Source organism: Orycteropus afer, unplaced genomic scaffold (genome assembly GCF_000298275.1).
Source record: "Orycteropus afer afer isolate SDZICR_OR568_19922 unplaced genomic scaffold, OryAfe1.0 scaffold00167, whole genome shotgun sequence".
In the NCBI taxonomy this organism is placed as follows: Eukaryota; Metazoa; Chordata; class Mammalia; order Tubulidentata; family Orycteropodidae; genus Orycteropus; species Orycteropus afer.
Window position 1 is genome coordinate 550,174 of NW_006921754.1, and position 14,114 is coordinate 564,287.

Here is a 14,114-nt window from a genome sequence, read left to right on the forward strand (position 1 = left end):
TATATATATATACTTTGTAAATAAATGAACACTTCTCCTCACTGTAACTCTAAAAGGCAGCAAGCTGACCTTTTTTGAAGTTACCTCTGAAGCTAGGGTAACCAACCATCCCAGAGTGACAAAGTCTGAGAGGTTTTCCAGGGTGTGGGATTCTCACTAGAAAATCTGACACTGTGCTGGGCAAACTGGGATAGGGACCTATCTGAACCTATCCAGGGATCCCCAAATAACAAGCCACATTCTCACTGCCAGTGCTTTGGACTCTGGTCCCTGTGCTGAGGAGCAATAAAGCAACCAATATCTTGGTCTCAGTAAGTCCTTTTTACCACTCTTCCAAATGGAAACTGTGGTTAGTCATGCTTTGTCTAAGAGAGGCTGGTTTACAGACTCTCACCATGGGGTATGTACAGTAGACATTATCAGAACCGGTTCTCACCAGTTTGCTCCAAGACTGGTTATCTTCAGGACTCGATCTCTTGCTGATCACCCTTTTGTACCGTTTTCTTCTTCTTCTTAGGTTCCATTGACTTATCCAGTTAACCTTGGTTACTAATTAATTCTATGATTAAGAGTCTGAGAAAGAAGTGGAAACATTATTCCTTTTCTCCTAACTACCCCCACAAGCCTACCCTGTTTTCTCTGTTACCAGTGTATGAATTAAATGGCAGGTTTCCTACCTTTGTAGTTACTCTCACATAATAAAAAAAACATCCAAAGTCACTGTAGTTCTCCAAGTAGCGTCTATTCTGAAATTAACATTGTATTATTACAGTCAGGCACACTTTGAGAAGTGAGATCCACTGACACTAATTCTCAGGTGAACAGATAGTTTTACTTTAGTTGCTTTCTTTCTGCCTGTAAAATATATATGGGGAGAAAAAAAAAAAAAACTATATTTCCATGTGGGAAAGTCAAAGCAAGGCATTTCCAAATAATCTGGGTCACATTTATAAAGTAATTCTCATCCTTATAAATTGCCTTCTTGCAGGAAACAGACCTTATCCTGACTTTTAATATTTCAATGCACCGATCTTGGTGGATGGAGAATGGACCAGGATGTACGGTGACGTCAGTGACACCCGCTCCAGACTGGGCCCCAGAAGACCATCGCTACATCACGGTCTCAGGGTGTTTTCTGGAGTACCAGTACATAGAAGTGGCTCATAGTTCCCTCCAGATTGTCCTCGCAGTAAGTGTTGACAGCCAACCGCTCACTCCTTTTAGAATGTCTAGAATTGTTTTATTACTGTGCGTATTCTGTTGCACACAGATGGAATCTATGAGTAAAGAGTGGCCTGTTTGCCTTATTCTGATTCTTGTCATGTTTAATTGGAAATTGTCAGGTTAAACCACACCATCCCCTGGATCGAGTGTGCTGATGCTTTTTGGGCAGTCAGCAAACAGACTTTGATACTTTCAACATTTAATACAGAAAGTCCACCCAGCCCGGATTTGATTATTGTGGCTTTTAGTAGACTTTTCTAAAGATTCTGAAGGGAAGATTGGAGGATTTTCATAACAAACATTTTACAATATTCAAATTTGTAAGACCTCAATTGGTGTTTATTTTCTCCCTCCAGCTGTCTTTCCAGCTGTTCTGCTTGCTCTGGGAATTCTCATCTCTATTTGTCTCACCTCCCTCTGAGATTTCCCCCATGTACCACCCATCACCTCTATACCATCTCTCCCATTTTTTAAGAACAATTAAGCTTTTCCATATATTCTGCTTCTAGACATTCATGTCCTCATTTTGCATAGTACCATGCCAATAAAGAACCCTCTCTTTACCAGGAGTTAGGAAAAGTTATAAATAACACTTGTATATCATATGCCTATGCTATATAAAATATATTATTTTACATTATATCCCTATAATAAAGAGGTAATTAACCTCACCTTCTCAAGAACAATTTTTACTAAGGCTAAATGTATAATCTTATAGGATTTATAAGTTATAATAACTTTTTATACATATCTCCACTTATACATCGATGATCATATATGTGCAGATTGCTGTATATATTTCTTAAACTCCATGTAGATCTGCAATTGATGGGCATTGCTAGAAAGAAATAATGCAAATAGAATCTTCTTTTTACCTCTTTCTTCAGTTAATTTTTTTGGAAATAATATTAACTCTTTCACAATTCTTGAAAACCCAGGACCTGGGTGGAATGAGGCTGATTAGTTCACACAAATATTTTTGGTATTAAGTATATATGTACATTTCATATGTTTGTGAGAGTGTGGTGTGTGTATCTATGTTGAAACTATATACACAGATTCATTAAGCCCCAGTTAAAATTTTGGCAAATGAAATTTTCTAAAAATTTTGACATGAAATTGAGATTAACATACTGATCAAAGAAAAAAATAGTTTTAAATAAGTAAAAACCATCTGTAAAGGCAAGGTGGCGGAGTACAAAGAAGATGGAAGATGTGTCCCTAAGAGCAGATGTGACCAATATTTCAAGCTCCTGGCTCCCATCTACATTACCCTCAACAGAATGGGAAAATATTTTGAGCAAGCCATCACAGAATGTGGCATCTTACCTCTCCCCCTTCCACCTGTTCTTCCTTTGCAGTGCTGAGTGAAACACCTGAGAGTCAGTTATCGGCCAGCAGTGTACCCAATCCTTATGTGGAGAAATTTCAGCACACTTTCTTTGTGCTTGCTACTGTCTAGCCTATCTTGGACTAAAAGTATGTCCTGTGCAAAAAAAAAGAAGAAGAAAGCTTAACTAGAGTTTTAAAGTGTCATGCAAAATTATCTTGAATAATTTGAACCTCCCCCACCCCCGCTTAAATAAATTTTCCTATTGTCATTTCTGATCACTTCTGCTGTCATGATTAATTGCTGAAATAGCATCTCAATTCTCTGCTCCTCCGTTTCATGTTACCCAAATCATCCCTTGCCCCCAACAATCTAAAGATCAGTTTATTCTGGCTCAGTGAACACTTCCTGAGTGCTTGTCCCCTGCTGACATGTAGGAAAACAAAGACAGTGACAGGGTCCCTGACCTTGAAGATGTTGTGGTTAAATGTGAGGCGAAGTTCCTCAGGCTCCAAACCCAGTGCAAATATGCGCATTTCAGGGAAGCAGTAATGACAATGAATACAGCTTTATACAACTCATAGCATAATCTTGGCTTCTTAATTCCATCTTGCTCTTTGCATTGTCAGCTAAACTCTCTTCTTATTGTTTTCATAAGAGTCTTTGAAACTGCCCTTTCTTCCAGGATATTTGGCTTAGATCTGCTTTCATAAACTGCTGCTATCCCGGCCACCGGTCTTGATTAACTCCAAATCTCTCCAGTTCCTCTTCTCCACTCTCACTCAACCTTTCTTTCACAGATTCCTGAACCCTGGCACACCTATCTCACCATTGTTCGGTTTTCTGCCAATCAACTCCTGGCTGGTTTTGAAATTAGCATTCGCAAAGTCCACATTTGCATCACACATACATGTCTACAACCGACAGCCAAAGGAAGACAAGTATAATATCCATATAATTGGGAAGAGAGGCTATTAATCACACCGCCTCCAGCGGAGCAGAAAAGACTCTGCCAGAACACCATAATGATGAGCCAGGTGTGAGACTGCGAGTTTTCCCCTCCTCCAACAGCATTTTCCTGTAGATGATATCAGATAATTGCGCACAAAAGGAGCATAGAGGTGTGCAGTTTTAATAAAACCAAAATCTAAAAAAATTCCCACTTGTCAACTAGATAAAATAGATATGCTTGGGTAGAGGAAAGGAGGAGATCAACTAGGGAGATGGTGTTCACATTACAAAAGAATTAATCTGATTTCTTCAAACAGTGTATGTTTGGGACTGCGTGGTTTGCAGTGTGTTCACGAGAATTAATCTTTTGACTGTGTAACAGTCCTGTGAAGGTGACAGAGGAGACTAAAAGCTGTTTCTAAGAGGTGGTAGCTGGTAAATAGGGAGGACGGCCATGCTGCCCCTAAGTTTTACTCTCACACCAAGAATGGGAAATCAGCTTCAACCTGTGTGCCAGCACCACCTGATGCCAAAAGATTCCTTGAGCCCAGGAAGTCAGAGCTGCTCAGTGGCAAAGAAGGGCATGATTGATTAGCTGTGTCAGCAATGGGTGAGGGGCATAGAAATGTATATGCCTTATATTTGCTATGCACACATCATATCTCACTTCCTATAACTAATATAATTAAAAGGAAGTATGTTTATGAAGAATGAGGACATTAGCAGTTCAGTGGTAGGATTCTCCCCTTCCATGTGAGAGTCTCGGGTTTGATTCCTGGCCATCACACCTCATGGGCAGTCACCATCTCTCTGTCAGTGTAGACTTTCTTGCTGCTATGATAGCTTCCACACTGAGACAAACTGGAAAGCAAGACCTGGCATCTACTTCTGAAAAATAGCTAGTGAAAACCCAATGAGTGATAACAGTCTGATCCTAACTTATCATGAAGATGGTACATGATTGAGCAGTGTTTTGTTCTGTTGTGCTTGGGGCCACCATGAGTTGGGGACTATCTAAATGGCAGCTAACAACAATAACATATTTACAAAGAAATGTACATAATGAAACTTTAAGGGGAAAAAAACACAACATTACAAACACTGAAGTAATTTTATATGTTAAAATATGTTGCATTTCCAAATAATTAGAAGTAAAAGAAAAATGCAGTCTCTCATTTCTCTGGCTTCTTCAAAGGATCAAAATTTCTAAACTGAATATAAACGTTTCCAACTAAAATTTTTTTTTTTTCTTTTATTTCCTTTACGTCTGACACACTTCTAAGGTCATGGAAGGTTATCTGTTATTTTATTTATTTAGTTTTTTTTTAGGAGAATAGCAAAGGGAATTGTAAAAATGTAAATAAATGTAATATTTTCTGTAGCCATTTAAAGTTGTTTTTAGAAACCATGCACAAATTAGTAGGGAGGTGAAAGAGAACTTTAGAAAAGTTGTAATACCTAGTATATTGTTCATAGATAAAATTTATTAGCTATCAAATTCATTTTTTAGTTATTTGATTATCCCTTTCAGAAAACCCTCTCAGTCCTTTGTAGAAAAATGATAGAAATCATTGTTAAGGAAATTGTGGTGAATTTTTTTTTTTTTTTTTTAGATAAAATATATGCATTTAGACCTATGAAGTCAGAGTTGTTTCCAGTTGTTCTCAGTTAATAATGTGTTTGCCATTAGCTTGCTAAGTGTTGTCTAGGAAATGTTCTCAACTGTGAGTGCCTTTATCCAAGTTGATTTGGGGTTTTGTTGAGGATAGTATAACAGTGTTTCTGGGAAGAGTGTTTTTCTGCAGTGTAGACGTGAGGGTGGTCGCTCACATTGCACTTTGACTTCTCCTGCAATCTGTAAACACTTATTCACAAATTTTTGATTATTAAAAGTCTTGATTTCCATGTAGCATAGGATATTGCTATTAAAATGAGAAATAGTAAATCCAAATTGTGAACTTGCATGTTTTTTAAAAAAAAGATGAGTGGAGAAATAGGATGAGCTCTCATCCTCAATGATTCAGAAGTGATTGTCAGGTGGATACACTTTGATACATTTATTGGAATTAAAAAGTTATGGTCAATTTTTTCAGACAAAAAGTAAGGTTGATTTGGTTGATTGATTTCACACTGAAAATTGATTTAGCCATTTAAGTTATAAGAGTTTTCCATTTAAGTTATAAGTTATCGATTTTGCCATTTTCTGTAAATTATCCAACTCTGTAGCTACACAGTTTTAAAAATACATACTCAAAGCATATACTTAAATAATTTTGATTAAAAATATTCTCTCAACAAATATACATTGATATTAAATAATGTTTTAATTTAACCAAATATTCTTTTCTCTGTACATCAGGTTAAACAAGGTACCTCTAAGAGAGAGTCAGGTGTATAATTAACAGTCTGTTTTTACATCTTTGTAAAGCATTTGAGTTCCCAGAATGTGAAGCAATTTCCATTTTTTAGCTTATATTAAAATATAAAGAAAATCTAGTAGATATTTCCATTAGTATATTACCACAGCACCTAACAACAACATACAACTTAAAATATTTTTGGGACACATAATTATGTGAAATGTAGCATAAAACTCAGAATAAGATGAAGGACTTCAGTGATGTCAATACAACTAAATGTCTTCTATATTTTTCTGTTTATTTAGAGATCAAGGATTGTAGTGCATAAACTAATAAACAAAACTAGAAATAGAATTTCAGCTTAACTACATCTTATTCTAGTGCTATTAAGAAATGCATTTCAAATAAAATTTTATTTTAATGCCAAATAATTTCATCAACATTTATAGATTGTTATTTTGACCAGTTGTTTATGAATAATGATTGTTATAATAATCCAATTAAGAATACATTTTTAACAGTTGCTGCTTTATGGTCAGCAAACCAAAAAAACCAAACTCATTGCTATCAAGTCAGATGTGACTCATAGTGACCCTTTCCTGGGTTTCCTAGGTGGTATCACTATGGAAGTAGATTGCCCAACCTTCCTTCAGAGGAGTGGCTAGTGGGTTTGAATGGCCAGCCTCTGGTTAGCGGTCAAATGCCTTAGGCACTATGCCACCAGAGCTCCTTTATGGTCACAGGAAAGAAATATCAAAAATATATATAGTTGTTATTTCAGAGGAGTTTGATATAATGATCAATAAACAATTTTTCAACTAAAAAACATACTACATTAGGAAAAATCCTACAGAGGCAGTGGAGTACAATTACCAGTTCGAGAGAAAGAGGAGGCAAATCAAATTTTTGATTGTTAAAGAAGAACATGTTGTGTTTTTTAATGAAAGAAGGTGAATATCAAATTTGAATGGCATTCAAATTACGCTAAGTGTATTTGAAGTAGTAATGTAACAGATCTCTTTAAAATCTATTAATATGTATAATATTTCAAAATAAACTGGCATTTTGCAGACATTTTAACTAATAATAAAAAACAAATAAATGTAGATATTTTCAAAAAATGTTTACATAATATATGGAAGAAGAAATCCTTGAAGGCCACTGCTACAACAGTGGTTCTCAACACTGGTTGAGAATAGGAATTATCTATTCAGATGATTAAAGAGTTACTGAAACATGGCCTACTCCTGGAAGTTTTGTTTCATTGGCCTGAAGTAGGCTTGCTCTTTGCCATACAGTCAATTCTAACTCATAGTAACCCTAGAGGACAGAGTAGAACTGCCCAATAGAATTTCCAAGGCTGTAAATCTTTACAAAATCAGACCACCACATCTTTCTCCCCTGAAGTGAGCTATGAGCTGGTGAGTTAAAACTAATGACCTTTCGGTTAGCAGCCAAGCAGTTAAACACTGTGCCAGCAGGGCTCTGAAGTAGAGCTAAACTGTGTGTAATTTTCTTAACTCTTATTAGAAATATTGGTGCTTTCCTTTCCCATCTCTACTGATCCCTCAGATGCCCTAAAGTGCTCAGAAACACCTAGTGTTAGCTAAGCAAAGATGATTCTGTAATAGCCAAATGGTATCACAGCTCCAGTTGCTCCATTAACCTTTTCTAGCCCTTGAGTATCATTTTCTTTCCATACTGCAAGGCTGAACCAGTCACATGACTAGCAATCAACAAATGATGTATCTGAGTAGTTACAGTGTTCCTTGTGTATCTACAATAAATAATGAGTTGGTATAGAGCAGGATTTGAAACATGAATCTTCTGATTACTGTCCAGAGTCAAAGACCATACAAAAATTGCCTTCATAGAACAAACCTGCTTGCTGCATGTGATGGAAAACAGACAGAATGACAAGTACGCAACCTCCTTCCTAGCTCCCATGAAGGTTCAGCAAGTTTGCTGCTTGGCTTCTATTATTATTATTATTATACACACTTTTCCAACTTTGATTCTCCTGGGCACTCAGATACACAGACCAGCTTGTCAAAATGTAGTAACAAAAAAATGTGATTTGTCTTTCTGTGGCATCAGCAAAGTTTATAAAAAATACTTACAAAAATATGAGGAAAAGAACCAAATCACAATGTAAACAGAAGCTTTCCCAAAAATAAGCAACAGCCTGTTGCACTGAGTTGATTGCAACTCATAGTGACCCTTAGGATAGAGAAGAAGTGCCTGCTAGGGTTTCAAGGCTGTAATCTTTCTGGAAGAGACAGTCACATATTTTTACCACAGAGCAATTGGTGGGTTTGAACTGCCAACCTTTCAGTTAGCAGCTAAGCGCCTAGCCACTATACCACCAGGTCTCCTTTCCCAATAATAGGATTACTGAAATATGAGCATCAAAGTGGTAAATAGACTCTCTAATGGACATTGGAAGAGTGGAGTGCCGGAAAACACATATGCCTTAGGCACTATGCCACCAGAGCGCCTTCAGAAAACACATAAATAAGCAGTATTTCATAAACTCATTTTAGAACCCCAAACTGGATTTATACCAGCCTACTAAGAAATATTAACATCTATGGTTACATCTGAAACTAATACATGTCTGACTTTCTACTCTACTCTCTGTTACTCTGGACCTAGCAAATACACTATCCTTCAGAGTATACCATCCTGATGTCTTATCCACAAATGTCAAGTATGTCTTCATTAAAACAAATTCTGGACTATTAGTTATTGTCTCCTTTATTTTATTTTAATTTATTCCTAACACCAAAACCAAACTCACTGCCATTGAATTGGATCCAACCCATAGCAACCCCTCCTTGGGTTTCTGAGGTGTTATCTCTAGGGAAGTAAATTGCCCAGTCTTCCTTCGGAGGACTGGCTAGTAGGTTTGAACTGCCAGGCTTCTGCTTAGTAGTCAAATGCCTTAGGCACTATGCCACCAGCGCTCTTTATTGTTGTTATTGTTGTTACGTGCTCCTTATAGTCACCCTTAAATTGGTGAGTGTTGTCTGAGTCAAAGAAGAAGCAGAGTGCAAGAACCTAAAAAGCCTCTGAAGTCAAATGAAGTATGAAATTTTTTTCTGCCTTTAATATTCTCTGGTAGTCCACATATGCAAATTCAGAATTATAAAGCAAAATAGTCAAAGTCTGAAGTAACAATCCGTAAAGCATACATCTAGCTGGGTAATAAACTGTTTTGTAATTCTGAACTAAAGGAGATAATGTTCAAGAAATTGCCTTGAAAACAGTAACAGTGCTATTATTTATTTTCTCCTTACTTCAGTTTTCCACTGCTAAGTGAGAATATTATTATCTTTTTAGACTAACTCACAGTGATGTGCAAAAATGAACTAAATCATTCTGCATTTACTTACTCCCTGGATAGAAAAGAATCTTCAAGTAGGTGAGATACTATTTAGAGTACTACTGCACTAGCCTACAAAGGGGCAAGTTTTATCTCATATCAACTATTTTTTATGGTACTTTATTATTATGATATTGATGAGAGTTTACAGAGAAAATTAATTTTCCAAATAGCAGTTTATACACATTTTGTTTCATAACATTGATTGCAACCCCCATAAGGTAATAACTCTCTTCCTGCTTCCTCTCTGCAGTTAACTTTCCCCTGTGTCCTTCTTTCCTAGTCATTCCTGCCCCCTGAGCGATCTCCCTGTGCAAATCCTGACCTTCTGATCTCCCATAGAAGCCACAAGACTGAACTCAATTCTAGGTCCAAAGGGTGACTAAAGTCTATAATCTCAGGGGTTTCACCAGTCTCTATCAGACCAGTAAACCTGGTCTTTTTTATGATTTTGAGTTTTATTTCATGATTTTCTCCCACTCTACCCATATCTCCTGCGCTGATCCCTTTCTGAGTTGTTGACAGTGGTAGCCAGGTACCATCTAGTTCTGGTCACAGGGTCGTGTAGGCTGATGTTTTCATGATCCACTAGTCCATTGGACTAATTGTTTCCATGTGTCTTTTGTTTTCTTCATTCTTCTTCGTTATGGATAAGGGGAGACTGATTTTTGCATCCAGATGGCCTCTTGTAAGCTTTTAAGACCCCAGTTGCTACTCACCAAAGTAGGATATTATTGTAGTGAAGTGCCATCAAGTCAACTCTGACTCATATTGATCCTATGTACAACAGAATGAAAAACTGCCCGGTCATGCGCCATCCTCACAATCCTACCTGAGTACATCATTGCAGCCACTATGTCAATCCATCCCATTGAGGGTCTTCCCTTCTTTTTGCTGAACCTGTAATTTACCAAGCATAATATCCTTCTCCAGAAAATGGTCCCTTCTGACCACATGACCAAAGTAGGTGAGACAAAGTCTGGCCATTTTTACTTCCAAGCAGCACTCTGGCTGCACTTCTTCCTGGATAGAGTTGTTCATTCTTCTGGCAGTCCATGGTCCCTTTTGCTTTTCTAACTCCAGGTCTTTGCATATTTCATAATAATACTTTGGTTTAGCTTCTCGAGCTACCCTTTGAATTTTTCTGTTCAGCTCTTTCATCTCATCATTTCTTCCATTCACTTTAGTTACTCTTCATTCAAGAGAAAGTTCCAGAGCATGATATCCTTCTCAAGGGAATGTTCCTTTCTAAAAACAGGACCAAAGTACAAGAAATGCTGGCCATTGATACTTGTAAGTAGCATGCTGGCTGTTCTTCCTCAAAAATAGATTTGTTTGTCCTTCAGCCATCCATGGTAAATGCAGCATTCTTCATCACAACAATTCAAATGTACTAATCCTTCTTCGAACTTCCTTATTCACTGTTTGACTATTACATGCCTATGAGGCTACCAAAAATACCATGGCTTGGGACAGGCATACCTGAGACTTCAAAGTGATGTCTTTACTTTTAAATCCTTCAAAGAGGATTTTGTAGCAGATTTGTCCAGTGCAACACTTTGTTTGAGTTCTTGACTGCTGCTTCTATTGGTGTTGTTTGTGAATCCTAGCAAAATGAAATCCTTGACAATGTCAATTTTTTCTCCATTGATCATTATGATGCGTATTGGTCCAGTTTTGAGGATCTGGATTTATTTATGTTGAGGTATAATCCATACTGAAGACTGTAGTCTTTGATCTTCATCAATAAGTGCTTCAAGTTTTATTGAATAAAGCCCTTCAATAAGTGCATCTGTTTCAGGAAGCAAGGTTGTGTCATCTGCATATCACACATTGCTAATGAGTCTTCCTCCAACCCTGATGTCAGGGTTCTTGGATTATTTGCTCAGTATAGGGATTGAATAAGTATGATGAAAGGATACAACCTTAAGTCACATCTTTCCTGATTTTTAAACCTTGCATTGTCTTCTTATCCTGTTTGAACAACTGTCTCTTGGTCTATGTGCAAGTTCCTCATGAGCACAATTAAGTGTTCTGGAATTTCCATACTTTGCAACGCTATCCATAATTTGTTATGATCCACATAGTCAAAAGCCTTTGCATAGTCAAGAAAACACAGGTAAACATCTTTTGGGTATTCTTTTCTTTTAGCCAAAATCCATCTGACATCAGCAATGATATCCTTTGTTCCACCTCCTCTACTGATACAAATTGAATTTCGGGCAGTTCCCTTTTAATACACTGCTACAACCATTTTTGAATGATCATCTGCAAGATTTTTCTTGCATGTGATATCAATGATATTGTTTGATAATGTGCCTATTTTGTTGGATCACCTTACTTTGGGATGGACATAAAAACAGATCTCTTCCAGCTGGTTGTCTACATAGTTCTCTTCCAAGTTTCTTAGCATAAACAAGTGAGCATCTGTGCAGCTCTATCTGTTTGTTGAAACATCTCAATGGGAATTCCATCAATTCCAGGAGCTTTGTTTTTTGCCAATTCCTTTAGAGCAGCTTACTTCTTCCTTCAGTACTACAGGTTCTTGATCACATGCTGGCTGCTAAACTGTTTGTATGTTGACCACTTCTTTTTAGTACAGTGATTCCATGCATTCTTTCCATCTTCCTTTGATGCTTTCTGCATCATTCAATATTTTTCCCATAGAATACTTCAGGATCACAACTTAAGGCTTGAATCTTTCATTCAGTTCTTTCACCTTGAGAAATACCAAGCATATTTTTCCCCTTTGATTTTCCAACTCCAGGTCTTTGCATATTTCTTTGTAATACTTTACTTCATCCTATTGAGCTGTCCTTTGAAATCTTCTTTTCAGCATTTTCACTTCCATTTTTTACTTTTCTCCATTCACTTTAGTTACTCTCCTTTCATGAGCAATTTTCAGTCTCTTCAGATATTTATTTTGTTTTTTTTCTTCCTTCCCTGTCTTTTTAATTACTTTTTGCTTTCTTCATGAGTGATGTCCTTGATGCCATCCCACAAATCATCTGGTCTTCAGTCACTGGTGTTCAGTGCATCATATCTGTTCTTCAGATGGTCTCTAAATTCAGGTGTTATATACACAAGGTCATATTTTGTCTCTTGTGGGCTTGTTTTCATTTTCTTCAAGTTAAATTTAAACTTGCATGTCAGGAATTGATGGTCTGTTCCTTAGTCAGTCTTGGCCTTGTTCTGACTGATTTTATTGAACATTTCCATCTTCTCTTTCCACAGATGGAGTTGGTTCCTTGTATTCCACCTGGTGAGGTCCATGTCTATAATAAATGTTTATTTTCTCTAAAAAAAGATTTTTGCAATGAATAAGTTATTATTTGTGAAAAATTCTATACTGTGATCTCCAGAAACTTTTTTATTATCACACCATATTTTCCAACTACTTATGCTTCTTCTTTGTTTCCAAATTTTGCATTCCAGTAATTATCAATAAATCTTGATTGCATGTTTGGTCAATTTCAGGCTGCAAAAGTTGGTAAGTATCTTCAATTTCTTCATCTTTGGCTTTAGTGGTTGGTGCATACATTGAATAATAGTAGAATTAACTGGTCTTTGTAGTTGTAAAGATAGAGACCTGTTACTGACAGTATTGTGCTTCAGGATAGATCTTTAAATGTTCTTTTTGATGATGAATGTGAAACCATTCCTCTTTAATTTGCCTTTCCTGGCAGAGTAGACCATATGATTATACAGTTCAAAATGGCCAATACCAGTCCATTTCAGCTCACTAATGCCTAGCATATTAATCTTTATGTGTTCCATTTCATTTTTTACAACTTTCAATTTTCCCAGATCCATCATCTACACATGCCATGTTCTGATTATTGATGGATGGTTGCAGCTATTACTTCTCATTTTAAGTCATGCTACACAAGCAAATGAAGACCTAGAAAGTTTTACTCCATCCAGGTCATTAAGGTTGTCTCTATTTTGAGGAAGCAGCTCTCCCCTACTTGTATAGGGAATATAGTTGTATGTTGAGTGCCTTCCAATCTGAGGGGTTCATCTTCTGGCACTATATCAGACAATGTTTTCCCACTATTCATAAAGTTTTCAGTGGCCCTTTTATTCTTTTTTCAGAAGTGGGTGGGCCTGGCCATGTCCTTCTTCCTAGTCTGTTTTAGTCTAGATGATGATAGTAAAGATATTAATTATTGACTGCAACAAATCACCAAAACATCATCATTTTTATTTAATAATATGGTGTTTAACTTGAAATTGTCTTCATAAAATGTTGTACATTGAACCATGTTCAATTACATTTTTTATATTTAGTTTTATAATCTTAAGTTCAGAAAGAAATAAGAATAAGTTAAATAAGTTGTGGAAAAAATATAACAAGCTGTTGACCTTGAACAAAAGGTAATAATCTTTGTTTGCAATGTACAATATCATGGTCTCTCAGGATGCCTTTCCAGTTATGATTAATTATTATGATAAAAAATTGTCATGAAATAAGTCTTTGATGACAATTTCCTCTTCACTTGAACTTCTAAACACAATGATAAATAGTAGAATAATAATAGTAGGATGTGTTAGTGTTTTCAAATAAGAGCAAAGCATTCTCAGAGGAATGATGTAAAGATGATTTATAATGACAGCTATAATATAAGGGATAATTTATTGTTTAGCATGTTATACTTCATTGAAAAAGGATAAAAATATGGCAAACACACTTAAGTTAAATAGTGTTTACACAGTAGAACAAGGGCCATCTGTAATGTTCCTTCTGTATTTTTGCTTTTACCAATCCTATAATGTTGTTGTTGTTATGTGCCGTCGAGTCGGCCCCGACTCATAGCGACCCCTCCTTGGGTTTCCGAGGCAGTATCACTACGGAAGTAGGATT

The 14,114-nt window shown here is 36.5% G+C and overlaps 1 protein-coding gene across 1 annotated transcript in view; it reads left to right on the top strand.

Moving 5' to 3' along the window:
• The first annotated feature begins 994 nt into the window (after window positions 1–994).
• NKAIN2 (sodium/potassium transporting ATPase interacting 2) overlaps window positions 995–14,114 on the top strand; it is a 258,790-nt gene continuing 245,670 nt past the window's right edge. Inside the window, exon 1 of the mRNA XM_007946586.2 lies at window positions 995–1,189. Within this exon, the coding sequence (XP_007944777.2) occupies window positions 1,022–1,189 (168 nt within the window). The 5' untranslated portion in view covers window positions 995–1,021. The remainder of the gene's footprint in view (window positions 1,190–14,114) is intronic.